The sequence below is a fragment of the Geotrypetes seraphini genome, chromosome 9, assembly GCF_902459505.1.
Source record: "Geotrypetes seraphini chromosome 9, aGeoSer1.1, whole genome shotgun sequence".
NCBI lineage: Eukaryota > Metazoa > Chordata > Amphibia > Gymnophiona > Dermophiidae > Geotrypetes > Geotrypetes seraphini.
Genome location: NC_047092.1, coordinates 151,167,991 through 151,183,668, shown reverse-complemented (window position 1 = coordinate 151,183,668; position 15,678 = coordinate 151,167,991). Strand labels below are relative to the sequence as shown.

The 15,678-nt window shown below is 42.4% G+C and overlaps 1 protein-coding gene across 4 annotated transcripts in view; it reads left to right on the top strand.

Moving 5' to 3' along the window:
- The window catches only part of GK5 (glycerol kinase 5), a 113,859-nt gene that overhangs the window by 45,914 nt on the left and 52,267 nt on the right, over window positions 1-15,678 (top strand). For all 4 annotated transcript variants that reach the window (XM_033958159.1, XM_033958157.1, XM_033958158.1 and 1 more), the window contains 3 exons: window positions 1,603-1,664; window positions 1,753-1,826; window positions 8,309-8,369. In XM_033958159.1, the coding sequence (XP_033814050.1) occupies window positions 1,603-1,664; window positions 1,753-1,826; window positions 8,309-8,369 (197 nt within the window). The remainder of the gene's footprint in view (window positions 1-1,602; window positions 1,665-1,752; window positions 1,827-8,308; window positions 8,370-15,678) is intronic.

Sequence of the window (15,678 nt, the reverse complement as noted above, 5' to 3'; positions counted from 1 at the left end):
TCAAATTTTAATAAACTTGGATCTGTATTTGTCAGCCTTTAGTAACTGCAAGTTTGTTCACAAAGGAGCTGGAGCTATCTCGGGCTGTTCTCAACAGCACCCCTCTCTGCTTGTTTTGGTTTTTGTTTTTTACTTTTCCCTAACTGACATCTCTTAAGTGACACTTACCGTATTTTTCGCTCCATATGATGCACCGTAGATTTAGAGGAGGAAAACAAGAAAAATAAACATTCTGAACCAAATTCTTCCTGCCAGGCTCTGCACCCAACCCCACACCCCTTGCCAGGCTCTGTACCCTGTCCCCATTCTGGTGGTCTTGTGGTAGGCTTGGACAGGGCGGGGAGGCAGTCCTAGTGGCTGGCAGACAGGGCAGGGCAGGCAGGCCTAGTGGCTGGCAGGCAGACAGAGAACCCCCCCCCCCACCAGTACCTTTTTACTTTTTAAAATCCTGGCAGCCACCCCTCCCCTCCCCCCCCCCCCCCCCCGTACATTTTTTTTACTTTTTTTAATTCCGGCAGGGGAGATTGCGGGCCAGCCCTCGATTTCTGACCGGCCTCCTGGGTGCAGTATGGGATTGCAGTGCTTTTTGGCTTTTAGCATCCAAATTGAATGGAGTAACGTGCCCTCTGTGTAAGCAGCACGAGGAAGCCACGTGCGCCCCAGTTCTCTCTGCTAGAGCTTAGCGACCTGACAACAGTCACACGTGCCGAGCAGCACTCAAGCGGATGTTGGGAAGCTGTGACGTGAGCACGCAGTAGACGCCGCTAGCATGGCAATATGGGGGCTTGTCCAATCAGGCTGCTCCCCGCTGACTGAGTCCCGGAAGTAGGGGTTGGCACGGAGCAGAGCTGGCGGACCAAGTGTGTGTGTGAGGAGGAAGAGGAGGAGGGGGAATGTTGGGGTCCGGGCGGGACCATGACGTATGCGCTGCTGGCTGGCTCACTGCTCACCCTGCTGCTGCTGCAGCACCTGTTCCTGTACCGGCGTCGCCAGTCTGCCCCTCCCCCTGGCTTGTTCGCTGCCGCAGCCGTCCAGCGAGGAAAGTGCCAGGAGTACAAAAAGGTACCGTGGGCTGTGGTATTCACTCCATAAGACGCACCCTTATTTCCACCCACTTTATTGGGGGAAAAAAAGTGCATCTTATGGAGCGAAAAATATGGTATTTGATTCAGTCCCAAAAGTCACTTAGCAATAGTACTTGTGGCATGAAAACACCAATTATTATTATTATTTTTTTTACTCTCAAAGAACCTTAATTGGAAAATTAAATTGTAATTATATGAGCTGAAGCTGCAATCACCTAAGAGAAAACCTGATTTTAAATTTTTTAAATACCTTGATTTTGTCACTAAATGGGGACTGGTAAAATGGAAAGAGATTAGGATCAGTTTCTAGCCTTTAGCAGGAGGCTATAGTGAGTCCTTGTGTGTTCCATACAGTGCAGTATTGATCAACATCTCAAGCTCCAATGACCATGTCAATCTGACGGGATGTAATGTAACATATGTATAGAGTTAATTCTCTCTTTTTTTAACTTATTGCAAATAATGTACAACTGATAATCTAAGAGGTTGCTTCCTCTTATTTCTGATTTCCTTCTAGGTTCTGTGTATGCAACAGATTATTCTAATGCCAGCACTACGGGTATTTTCGATCCATATCAGGTATATCTTGCTCTGCTTCATGCTTTTGTATATGATGTTAAACTCTGAGGTACACAGATTACTGAGTTTTTAATGCATTTTTTTTCAGATGTGTTGGAGTTCTATGCTTTGCTGTTTACTTTCCTTACCAATCTCAATCTTACCTCCTGTGGAGGACACAAGGTAAGGACAGAAGATTATACTAGCTTGTAAATATAATGTCTGACCTCTTTTCATGCACTGAAAGTGAAATTTCAGCTCTGCATGATGGTCTGCCATATGAGCTGTAGCTTTGGATTTCCTGGTCAGTGAAGTACTATGCTGATGTGGCGCTGTCTGGTATGATAGCAAGGTATGGCAAAGACCTTTCCAAGTTTGGACAGTGTGGTCCTGATTCTATAAAGGGCACCTAAGGCATGCCTAAAGTTAGGCGTGCTTTAGGCGTCCAATATTTTGAGCACAGTTTAGGCTTTGGATAGACCTGAGTTCTAACTTAGGCACTCTTTGGACGTTCTTCCAGAACTTAGGCACAGTTTGGATGTCCTTAATGCAATCTGCTAAATAGCTCTCTGGGTTTTCATTTTTGCTTTATTAAGCTCAAAATACATTTAATAAGGCACCACATAAACGGGGCACATCAAAACAGATATATTGCATGCAAAACTTATTTTTGTGGACAAACAGCAATGTTATTTCCTATTTAGAGGAAAAGATCCATTAACTGAAGCACAGCACATGAAAAACAGCTTTAGTTTTCTTACTAAAAAGCTACCCTTTTTTATGACTAAACAGTGCTCCAATCAGCTCATTCTTGAAAGCAAAGAAAGCACATGACAAAAATATATAGATTACATACATAACTTCATTTGCAAAAGCTTAAAAACAGAAAAAAACAGATACAGACCTTAGCATGACTTCTACTTCATTGCAAATAGAGGTTTCCAGCTGCACAATGGTGACCTCATTGTGAGATCATCAAAGTGTACTTACAAGGTAGAATTGCCACAATTAAAATATGTGCTGGAATTTGAACCCATGACCTAGACGAGGAGCACAGGGCTTTTACTTATTGAGTTATAGCAGTTTCCAGGCAGGTGTCTCTGACTGCCCTGTGATATGATAGCTTATCTCATGTGCTGTGTTTCAGTTAATGGATCTTTTCTTCTAATTAGCAAATAGTATTGCTGTTTGTTCACAAAAAATATATCTGTTTTGATGTGAACATAAGAATTGCCGCTGCTGGGTCAGACCAGTGGTCCATCGTTCCCAGCAGTCCGCTCACACGGCAGCCCTCTGGTCAAAGACCAGCGCCCTGAGACTAGCCCTAACTGCATACGTTCCGGTTCAGCAGGAACTTGTCTAACTTTGTTTTGAATCCCTGGAGGGTGTTTTCCCCTATGACAGACTCTGGAAGAGTGTTCCAGTTTTTTACCACTCTCTGGGTGAAGAAGAACTTCTTTATGTTCATACGGAATCTATCCCCTTTCAATTTTAGAGAGTGGAAAATCAGTGAATTCTTCCAACACATTTTGAAGTATAGGCTTATACTTCAAGATCACTAGTTTTATTTTTTGACCCATTTTATTAAATGGCAATACACAAACTATTTATTTAGTTTTTGTAATCACTCTGACTTATTCTTGGATCTTCTATCATTGAGGACTTGAGATGGATTGAGAAATGTATTTAATTTTATATTATCTCAATCTGACTTTCTATAAAAGATGTAAAATGCTTGATTGATTTATGTTTGAAAATATAAATAAATAATAAAAAATCCAGTTAAGAAAAAATATGATATTATATAAGGATTAATGGATTAATGATGATTGCAGCAGTATTTCTAAAGACTGATGAGAAATTAATGCATTTACTCTGACAATCCTTGAAATAGTGAAAATCTAATTGAAAAGATTGCCTAAAATGTTTGATAATTGTATGAATTGAAGTATTATGGTTTAATTATTGATGTAATTAAAGATGAATATGCTATAAATATTATCTATTTATATAAGCAAACATAATTTAAAAAATCTTTATAAGGATAATTGACAAAAGATCAGGAAATTATATGGAGAGAGGAAAAAGGAGAATAATAGTAATATATAATTATGTAATTTGTTGGTTAAGCAGGATTTAGGAAAGATTAAATTCCTGAGTTCTTTCTCTCTATTTGTTTTCAGGCTTTTAGCTAAAGGATACTTTCCCGCTTTAAGCCTGTCTTTCTTTGTTCTTTGTTTAAACTGCTATGTTTAAGAGACTGAAGGGGCCTCTGGCTTCTGATCTAGTTGTAATGAAGATATATGATTTTATATTCTTGAGCGAGGGAAGCCTGTATGTTAAAATCTCTTCTATGTGCTTTATTAATTATGTAATATGTGAAGTATGAATTTATGTATGTAAGGCTTGGATCCAAGAAGGAATGAAAGGTGACCAATTGTATGTGTGATATTCAAACAGGAAAATGTTCTAAAAAAAAAAAAACTTATAAATACTATGAGGTTTAAACTTTGGTCAAAATGCACATGTTTTCCCAATCTGACCTGTGACTAGCTTTCCTGGATAGTTGCCATGGAGATTATCGGCCCTTGAGGCTTGATTGCAGACACTGGACATTCCAAGAGGCCCAAGATGGAAGATTGGTTTGACCCTGTTGATTGATGTTTGACCCTGCCTAGTTTAGGTGAAATAACTTAAAACTAAAATTAAAATATAAGTTTTCCTAATTTAAGAATATTTTCTGTTCACAAACTGGTCTTTTTTTCTTATTAATATAGGAAAAACTTGTGAAGCCTCTTTAGATCTTAAAACAGAGGTATTGAAGAAATTAGTTGGTTTTGTGTTTGTAACAAACTCTCAGTTTTCCAGACAAAATCTTAATGAGTCAGAGCTTTTATTGTTAAAATTGTAGAGCCTATAAAACAGGTACTGGGCAAGGAAAAGATATATCCTTTCTTTCTAAAAACAAGTTATACATTCCTTTAGTAAATTGTAAGATAAATGGTGCTAAGAAATCTTCCTTTTAAGAATACATATTATCATATGATTTATGAAATCCGAAATACATATTTAGAATATTTTAGAAATTGTTGTAACAGAAATGTACCTAACTTTTATATCTTGTAAACTTTTTCTTTAAACCTGTTCAAACCCTAAAGAATTTCTTTTTCCGAGATAGTCCCGCCTTCTAAGAGAATATGGTAACTAAGTCTTGGAAGCTGAAGTGATGTGTCACCAGTCATTGTAATAGTATATAATCGCCTACAAAGCTTTGATTCGTGGAGACCTTTCTTCACATGCATTGACAAGTCTCCCACAAACAAGAATACCTATGGGGTTATGGATTATGGAAATGCTTGTAGTGCACATAATTAATTGGCATATTAATTCTAATTTTAACATCAAATTTAATTTTGATACACATTGAATAAAATTTTTATAAAAATATATCTCTGTGTGTGTTTAAATGTACCCTAGGTTGAGCCATGACACAGCAAGCGTGCTCAATGCTCAAACTACTAGAGAATGGCTGTGTGTTTGTTACTTTGAGAGTTACTCCTGCTAGTGGCTATGTGGCAAAAGGCTTCTTTCTAGTACAAGCTAGATGTGCTATCTGCATATTCATCCTTAAAAGGTTGAAAGTTACGCTGGAAAAAATAGTGAAGTGTAAAAACAGAAAATTAAATCATGTCTTGTTCCACAAAATAAGATACATCACTTTTGGTTACAGAATGAAAAAAAGCAAGGCCTGAGCTATCTTGGATTAATTTCTATGCTCTTATTGGCAGATAGTGCTGCCCGATTCAGGAAAAAAATATTTTGAATTGTTTTTTGTTTGGTTTTTTTTAGATTCAATTTGATTTTCCTGCCCAATTGGGTATTTTTTTCCAAACATCCTGGTGGGTTTATTTTATAGCCTTGTCATTTTTATAGCCTTTGCCCTCTCCTACCACACTGGTGCTGTGGTGTAAACAAAAAAGTCTTTTCCTCTCTGTTAAATCCTAGGATGTTCACAGTCTTATACCAGCTCTGGCAGGATACAAATTTCAAATCTAACACATTGTAATCGCAAAACAGAAAATAAAATTATTTTTCTACCTTTTGTTGTCTGGTCATTATTCAAATTAGTACAAAACAAGAGAACAGATTAACCACTATCGACAAGATCCACAAAAAAGGTTAATCTACTGGAGACAACAAACCATTAATTCTAATGGTAATAAATTAAATATTAAATGAAGGAAAAGATCTCAGAGTTGCCACTCCCAGGATAATATTGTTATTGTCCAAAAGGGAATTGTGGCATGTGGTTTCTTTCATTGATCAAAAAACCTTCATTTTTGATTCTTATGTTATGTTAAATATTCTAATTTTAAAAAATTGTTGTAGATACTACCACTCTAAACTAGTTATCTCATTATATTCGAGGAGTACTTATCTAGTATTATCTAGTATTATTTTTTATATTTTTTCGATCTTTTACTGTGCAAAAAAAGCCTAAAGTGCAAACATTTCTTAAAGTGGCTAGTGCAAATCCAGCTTATCAATTTAAATAGGCTGTGCAAAATAGCAAAGATAAATAGACTGTGCAAAATAGCAAAGATGGAACATCATGAACAGGCCTTAAACTGGCACTTATCTTTTAAACATGATGCAGTAAATGACGGCAAATTCATCTAGCCATAAGAGACCCGTGTATCCAACCAACGGGGACCCGTTTCGCCGCACTCATGCGGCTTCCTCAGGGTAATACAAGGCAACTAGTTTAGAGTGGTAGTATCTACAACAATTTTTTAAAATTAGAATATTTAACATAACATAAGAATCAAAAATGAAGGTTTTTTGATCAATGAAAGAAACCACATGCCACAATTCCCTTTTGGGCAATAACAATATTATCCTGGGAGTGGCAACTCTGAGATCTTTTCCTTCATTTAATAATTAATGTATTACCATTAGAATTAATGGTTTGTTGTCTCCAGTAGATTAACCTTTTTTGTGGATCTGGTCATTATTCAAATCATGTTGGTCCCAGGCTGTGCGACAAACGTCTTCTGATAACTTGTTTGCCAGGGTCTCTTGCCCATTTGTCGTTTTCTTCTTTCTCCATGGTAATCATCCATCTTCCATCTCTGTCCTCTCCTTCCATTTCCCTTCCCCTCCCCAGAGGGGAAGGGAAGGGAAATGGCTGGCATCTTTACTTTTTTTCATCTCTATTCCCGTAGCTCTTCTCAACTATCCTTTCATCCAGCATCTCTCCCTCCTTCCCCACCACCCCAGGGTCTACCAGCTTTTTCTTTTTCTTTCTAACTACCCGCCTATTCAGTATTTCTCTATCCTCCCCCTCCCACACACACACACCATCCCTTGCGTCCAACTTTTCTCCCTTTCTGTTCCTTCCCTCCCTAAATCCCATTGTCCACCATTTTTCTCCCTCTCCTGTTTTTTAGATCTATTATTTCTTCTATCCTTCTCCATGATATCCCCAAAGTTCATCTCTCCCTCCCTCAAGTCCATCTCCCCTCTCCATGATCTCCCCAAAGTTCATCTCTCACTCTACCATCCATCTTCCCCTCTCCGCCAAGTTCATCTCTCCCATCCATCTTCTCCCCATCTCTCCCTCTTCTCTTCCCCCCCCCCCCCCCCCGTCTACCTTTATTTTGATGTTACAACATGTTGCTGGTGGCGGTAGTGGTTTAGTGATCCACTCCTGCCACCACTCCTTGCATCCTCTCTCCACTGCAGCCAACCCTCAGTAAAAACTTCCTGTTTCCATTTGGATGGCTGAATGGAGAGAAGACACCCAGAGTAGCAGCAGAGTAGTGAATCGCATTTGCTACCATCGCTTTTGCCTGGCTGGGGAGGAGAGGAGAAATACTTCCGGCTGAGAAGAAGAGAGCCAGCCAGCCAACCAATTAAAAATCACCTTGCTACCGCCGATCTGCATGCAGGGACCCGTTCAGGCTTTCCCTCTGTCACCAGAGTCCTTCTAATGTAACTTCCAGTTTTGCAAAATCGGAAGTTAAATTAGATGGTAGGACTCTGGTGACAGAGGGAAAGCCCAAATGGGTCACTAGCAAGGAGGCTGACTAATCGGTGAGTTCAATTTTTTTCAAAAAACAAATCGATTCACCCAAAGTGAATCGATTCAAATCGGGCAGCACTACTGGCAGATCTGAGTGGCCTATTGGTTAGAGCAGCTGCCTCAGCACCCCAAGGCTGAGTTAGATTCCCACTGCAGCTTCTTGTGACTCTGGGCAAGTCACTGAACACTTCATTGTCCTAGGTACAAAATAAGTAACTGTCTAAAATATGTAAACTGCTTTGATTGTAATCGCACAGAAAAAGTGATATCAAGTCCCATACCCTTTACCTTTTTTTCATTGGCTTGAATGAGGTTTCAGCCAGAAGAGGCACAAAAACAATAAGGGACAACTTTCTGCCTAGTACCCGAATCCTTGTTATTCATTAAGCTGTACATCACAGGATTAGTATTGTGAGGCACTGCGGCCATATTTAATAACTCATAGAAAACTGAATTTAAGTTCAGGTTATTTGATTATGACAAGAACAGAATATCTGTATGAATAATGCATTATTGATAAATGAGTATTCTCATCTAGGTATGTGGAATTAACGTTTTTTTTCTTCTTTGTATTGATAAGCCACAACTATGGATTGGTTGATGCAAGTATATTCGGTGTGCCTATACCAATTGTAGCCTTGGTAAGTGAAATCATTAGAATTGTATTAGCCTATTTGTTCATATTGACTTTATAAATATAGTTTTGTTCTCTCTTTAAATGTTTTTTCTATTAGTGAATGTACTTTGTTCACCTGACCTAGAAAGTTTAAGAATTTTTACCCTTAATATTGTTCCTTTCTCATACCTCATCCAGGACAAGCAGGCAGCATATTCTCACAGAGCCCAGTACAGAAAGTGCAAAAGTGTACTATTACTTTAAAAGACTGTAAAATATTCTACCGCCCATACCACCCGACATTGGCTCGCAGAACCATCAGTTCTCGGTTTTCCATGGAGCTGAGAAGCTGTTTTTTCCAGCGCATCAAACTTTGCTAGTTCTAGTGTCTTCCCATTTGTATTTTTCTTTTAGGTTTCTTCATGATTTCTTTCTTTTTCCTTCCTTTTGGTATTTTTTTTTTTTTAGGGGGAAGGGTATTTTTATCACGTTTTCATTTTTGTTCCTTCAGGCTCATTTCAGTCTGTTTTCAGGCCGGGAATATCAAGCTTTTTTTTTTTTTGGTTCCATATCTACTTGACCTCCCAAACAATTGAGTCCTTTTATTTTGCGTCGGTGGTCTTTCCCTTGATATCGAAGCCTTCCAGTAGCTTCAAGTAGAGAATGACACAGAAACAAAGATTGGCCCTATCCCCGTGAGCTCTGTCATTCCATCCACATCATTCCATCCACACAAGCCTTGAATAGTTATGATTTTATATTGAAATTATTTTATTAAAGAAGTTTAAAAAGAAACAATATTCTATACAACTGTCATTTTATAAATCACAAATACAGAACAAGGATCAACAAAACCACTGTCTCCCCTCCCCTCACAAATATCCCTTCCACTATTGAGACAACAAAACAAGCCAAATTGCTACAAAATGCTGCATTGAAAAATCATGCTAACAGAATATCTTGGTCACACACACAGAACACAAATGCCAAATCCATAATAGTTGACCAAAAATGATAAATGTAAATTAACACAAAAAGTGTAACCCTACAGACACTGTAGTTGCCAACAGTTAGCCAATTATAGATTGTATAAATGTAAATTAAACCACAATCCCAAGAAGCCATACCTTACATGTAGTACAATACCAATAGGTATGTCCTTCTCTCTCCCCTTCAGTCTATTCAGAATTCTGCTGTATGCCTCATATTCTGCCAGTGTCGTTATCCACACATTATTCTTCAGATGGCTTCACTGGCTCCCTGTCCATTTCAGCATACAGGACATTAAGCGAACAGGGTATTTACGTTTTAGGTTAGGTAGGGAACACTTACAGGTCATGGACCTGGGGGGCCGCCGCGGGAGTAGACTGCCGGGCACAATGGACCCCTGGTCTGACCTGGCAGAGGCAATTCTTATGTTCTCTTATTGACCTACAAGTGTGTTCACTTTGCTGCTCTTGCATATCTCCTCTCATCTCTCCCTACACCCTGCCCTGAGAATTCTGTTTGTCAGTAAGTCTCTTGTTGGCAGTAGAGGAGAAGGGTACCAGTTCTCAACTCTGTCCTATCTACTTCACTGCGCTGTATGCCTGGAACAACCTGATCATGCTGAAAGCCTACTTTTTTGAAGCTGCATTTAAGTCCTTACCCAACCAACTTGTAAAGCGCCCACATATGCTTGTCATTCCCTCTATAGTCCCCTACCCTATCCTCCTCATCAGATCCCCTCTAATTCCCTACCTTAGCAGTATGTATAGATTCACTCTTTTGTCCTGTGTGTCTTTCATAATTAGATTGTAAGTTCTTTTGGGCAGGGACTGCCTCTTGCGTGTTTGATATACAGCACTGTGTGAGTCTGGTAGCACTATAGAAATAATGAATAGTAGTCATATATTGTGCAAAACGTAAAGATCGCACATGGCAGGGATAGTGTTAGGGAAGTGGTATGGAAAACCTTACATACACTGACAGACTGAAGAAGCTGGGGTTGTTCTCCCTGGAAAAGCGGAGACTCAGAGGAGACATGATAGAGACCTTCAAGATCCTGAGGGGCATCGAAAAGGTTGACAAGGATAGATTTTTCAATTTGAAAGAAACCACAAGAACAAGGGGTCACTCGATGAAATTGAAGGGGGACAGGTTTAAAACAAACGCAAGGAAATTCTTCTTCACACAGAGGGTGGTGGACACATGGAACACCCTTCCGGAGGCCGTAATAAGAAATAGCACAGTACAGGGTTTCAAGGATGACCTGGATAGGTTCCTGGAGGACAAAGGGATTGAGGGGTACAGATAAGAGCAGTGGAAAGTTTAGAGATAAGTGTTGAGGTAGGCATAAAATTAGTCAAGGACCGCAGATCAGGCAATATGCCTGATGGGCCACCGCGTGAGCGGACCGCCGGGCTAGATGGACCTCTGGTCTGCCCCGGCGGAGGCGACTACTTATGTACTTAAGTGCAACTAGGGTGACAGCTTCCTGTCCAGAGAGAACCCTAAGCTTGCAGGTACTCTCCATATCTGAAACAGGATAAAGCAGCACATACAAAAGAGCAGGGATGACCTGGAAGATGAGGCAAGCTAAGTTACTTTTAAAATCTTTATCGAGATCTATTTTGTTTGTGTACAACTACTGGTTGCTGTATTCATTTTGCAGTGTCTCGCAAACTTTTGGGAGCTGCAGCACACTAAACCCTGTGCCGCAACTGGAGGGCATTTGGAAATGCATGGACGTCGATGCAATGACATCATGTGCATGCATAATGTCATCACATTGATACATGCACAAAGGCCCTCCAGACGGAGCCCTGAGCTGCCAGTGGAGGGGGTGCTACAAAAAGAGGTACGTAGAAGAGAGGTGCTGGTGAGGAGAAGAGATGCCGGAGCCAGCTGACTACCTACAGAACGTGCCTCTTGCCATGAGAGGCACTTTCTTTAGGCAGCCAGCTGGCGCTTCTTCTCGCCAGCATCTCATGGCACATAGTTCGTGATACACTGCATTTTGGTTGCCTGACGCATTTCATTTTGCTGAAATAAGGCCATGTAAAGTCATTGGCAGCTAAAATTTAATACTAAGAAATGCATGGTCGTGCATTTGGCCTGCAAAAACCCGAGGGAACGGTATAGTAGAGAATGACACGGTGAAAAAATTGGTCCCCGTCACCGCCCCGTCCCCGTCTCACCATCCTCTGCACCGCCCCGTCACCGCCACTGCCACCCCATTCACCGCCCCGTCACCGCCACTGCAACCCCATTCACCGCCCCGTCACCGTCACCGCTGCATACATAAAAGCCTCAAACGGGTACGATTTTATATACTTTTCTTTATTTACGTATAAAGGAAACATTCTTTAAAACTTTAAAACTTAGTTAAATATTAGTTAATAACTATACAAAAACAAACACGACATGTACTTTTAATGCTTACAATGTTAGCCTACATGGTAAGTAGACGCGGCCGCTGTACCTAATCGTGGCAAAGATCTCCCTGCCGTGATTAGCATAGTGACCGCGGCTACGGCTGCAAGTCTCCCCTCCCCCCAGCGATCACGACAGGAGGGCACCCAACCCCTCCTGTATGCTTCTCTGATCCTCCTTCCCTCAACCAAGCATCTCTCTCTCTCCCTCCATGAGTCCAACTTTTCACTCTCTGCGCTCTCCCCCTTCCCCAGTGTAACATTTCTCCTTCCCTCCTTTCTGTCCTCCCCATCCATCTTGCCCTCTCCATGAGTCCAACACTTTCTGCCTCCTGCACACTTTCTCTCTCTGTCCTTGCCTCTTCCCTCAGTGGTATCCCTCCTTCGCACCCCACAACCCAACATGCTCTCTCCCCATGCACCATCTCACCTTCCCCTCCAGTGTGTAGCACCTTTCCTTTCCCTCCTTTTCTGCCAGGTTCAGCAGTACCTCTTCTCCCTTCCTTTTACTTCCCCCTTGTCCAGCAGTACCCCTTCTCCCTTCCCTGTTCCCATTGTCCAGCAGTACCCCTTCCCTCCTGTCCAAAAGTATCCTTTCTCCCTTCCTTCTTCCCCTCCTCCCCTTGTCCAGCAGTACCTGGTGTACACTGGGCAGGAAGAGAAGCTCCGGCATCAGCGTCAGCTGACTAGCAACTTCCTGCAGCTGCATCTTTTGCTGGGACTCCTGTCTTCGTGTATCCGGCAGATATGCGAAGGCAGGTGTCCCATACGATGGGGGGTTGCTAGTCAGCTGACGCCGGAGATTCTCTTCTTTCCCAGTGTGCAAGATTGCGCCAGCGTCAGCTGATTTGCAACTGCCTGCTGCCGTCGCGTATGCCGGGACTTCTGCCTTCGCGTATCCGGCAGATACACGAAGGCAGGAGTCCCAGCATACGCGACGGCAGCAGGCAGTTGCTCAGATTTCGGGATCAGGTTGCCCAGTTGCAGTTGCCCAGATTGCGAGTTCGGGTACTAGACTGTGTATTCCTGTAGACCCCCCCCAACGGCCCTCCCGACAATCGCAGCAGAAGGGTACCCAACCCCTCCTGCCGGTCCTCCCAATGGCCTCCCCTAAGATCGCCGGCAGGAGGGTACCCAACCCCTCCTGCTGGACCCCCCCCCAACGAACCCTCCCACCCCGGAACCCCCTTAGTCTTACTTTCCAAGTTGGACCGGACGGCTCCTCACACGTATGGCCAGCAGGCTTGCCTCTGTCCAAATGAGGCGGGCCCGCCCCTACCCTGCCCAACCCACAGGATCCTAGGGCCTGATTGGTCTAGGCACCTAAAGCCACTCCCGCTATAGGAGGGGCCTTAGGTGCTTGGGCCAGTCAGGCCCTAGGATCCTGTGGGTTAGGCAGGGGAGGGGAGGGGCGGGCCCGCCTCATTTGGACGGAGGCAGGCCTGCTGGCCAGACGAGCGAGGAGCTGTCCGGTCCAACTTGGAAAGTAAGACTAAGGGTGGTGTTTCGGGATGGCGGGGTTTGTTGGGGGAGGGTCCGGCAGGAGGGGTTGGGCACCCTCCTATTGGCGATATAGGGGGCCGTTGGGGGGGCCGGCAGGAGGGGTTGGATATCCTCCTGCCGCGATCGTTGGGGAGGGCTGGTTCTGTCGGCATGAAGGGCTGAGCACCTTCCTGCCGGCGATCGTCGGGGGGGGGGGCGGGTTCTATTGGCAGGAAGGGTTGATCTGACAAATGCAAGTTGGATCGAGAGTAAATGCGGCAACGTGCGAGTTGGATCGAAAGTTGGAGGAGACAGACAACATGGCGGAGACATCTAACACCCGGTCACGAACACGGTGAAACACAGGTAAATAGCGGTTCCTAGAAGGGGGGACATTGGCCTGCGGGGACAAATCTATTCACCGTTTTTGCGGGCGGTGAAAGGATTTGTCCCCGCGTCTGCGGCGATTTGCTAATGAGGTCACCATAACCCGCAGCCAAACCGCAGCCACGCAGCGGTTCGCTGCGGGGATCGCTCCCCGTGTCATTCTCTACGGTATAGTTTAGGAGTGAAGAACTTATATGCACGACAGAAGAGCGGGACTTGGATGTGATGATGTTAACATGGCCAAACAGGTTGAAAAGGTGACGGCGAAAGCTAGAAGGATGCTAGGGTGCATAGGAAGAGGTATGGCCAGTGGGAAAAAGGAGGAATTGATGCCCCTGTATAAGACTTTGGTGAAACCTCATTTAGAATATTGTGTACAATTCTGGAGGCCGCACCTTCAAAAAGATATAAAAAGGATGGAGTCGGTCTAGAGGAAGGCTACTAAAATGATGTGTGGTCTTCACCATAAGGCATATGTGGACTTAAAGACCTCAATCTGTATACTTTGGAGGAAAGGCAGGAGAGGGGAGATATGATAGACACATTTAAATACCTACATAATGTAAATACGCATGAGTCGAGTCTCTTTTTCATTTGAAAGGAAACTCTGCAATGAGAGGGCATAGGATGAAGTTAAGAGGTGATGGGCTCCGGAGTAATTTAAGGAAATACTTTTTTACAGAAAGGGTGATAGATGCATGGAACAGTCTCCCGGAAGAGGTGGTGGAGACAGACTGTGTCTGAATTCAAGAGGGCCTGGGATAGGCACGTGGGATATCTCAGAGAGAGAAAGATAATGGTTACTGCGGATGGGCCATTTGGCCTTTTTCTGCCATGTTTCTATGTTTAATATTAACATTCAACTTGCAGACTGTAATTAGTCAACTAGACAGGACATACCTATAGAACAACAATTTTTATAGACTTCCTGAAAACTATATTTAAGTTGACATATTACTTTTGATGAAGTATTCCATGCTTTTGCAGCTTGGTACAAAGAAAAAAAATCAATCTTTTTCATATCTGATGTCAATAAATTTAGAACATTTTAATAATGAATGATTACGTATTTGTTGCTAGCTGAAAGAGTAAATCAGCTCATACATATAGGAGCTTTTCCATTTATGATTTTAAAGATTAGACAATAAAGCCTGTAGAGTATTCTCACCCCCATTGGGTAACCAATAGCGTTGAACATACAAAGAGATGACTCCATCATATTTATCAGAGAATGCATCAGTCTAATAGCAATATTTTGAAGTTTATAACGTTTTCTGCAAAGATTTTGTACAACCTAGATAATACATTTCCCCCTCCATATTCATGGTGATTAGGGGTACAACCCCCTTCCAAATACTATATATTTTGTGAATAACTTTAGGGCCACCCCAAACCTTATGTCCTTTCCCTCTCCTGTCTCCCGGACCCCTCAACACATTACCTTTAAAGCCCTGTTGGTCTAGTGGTAAAGTAGGACAGAAGCAATCTTCCTATGCTCCTACTCATAAGAATATAAGAATAGCCTTACTGAGTCAGAACAGTGGTCCATCAAGCCCAGTAGCCCGTTCTCACGGTGGCGAATCAGGTCACTAGTACCTGTCCAAAACTCAAGGTGTAGCAATATTCCATGCTACCAATACAGGTCAAGTAGTGGATTCCCCCATGTCTTTCTCAATAGCAGAATATGGACTTTTCCTCCAGGAACTTGTCCAAACCTTTCTTAAAACCAGCTACACTATCTGCTCATACCACATCCTCTGGCAACATGTTCCAAAGCTTAACTTTTCTCTTAGTGAAAAAAATTTTCCTCCTATTGGTTTTAAAAGTATTTCCCTGTAACTTCATCGAGTGTCCCCTAGTCTTTGTAATTTTTGACAGAGTGAAAAATCGATCCACTTGTACCCGTTCTACTCCACTCGGGATTTTATAAACTTCAATCATATCTCCCCTCAGCTGTCTCTTTTCCAAACTGAAGAGCCCTAACCGTTTTAGTCTTTCCTCATACGAGAGGAGTTCCATCCCCTTTACCATCTTGGTCGCTCTTCTTTGAAC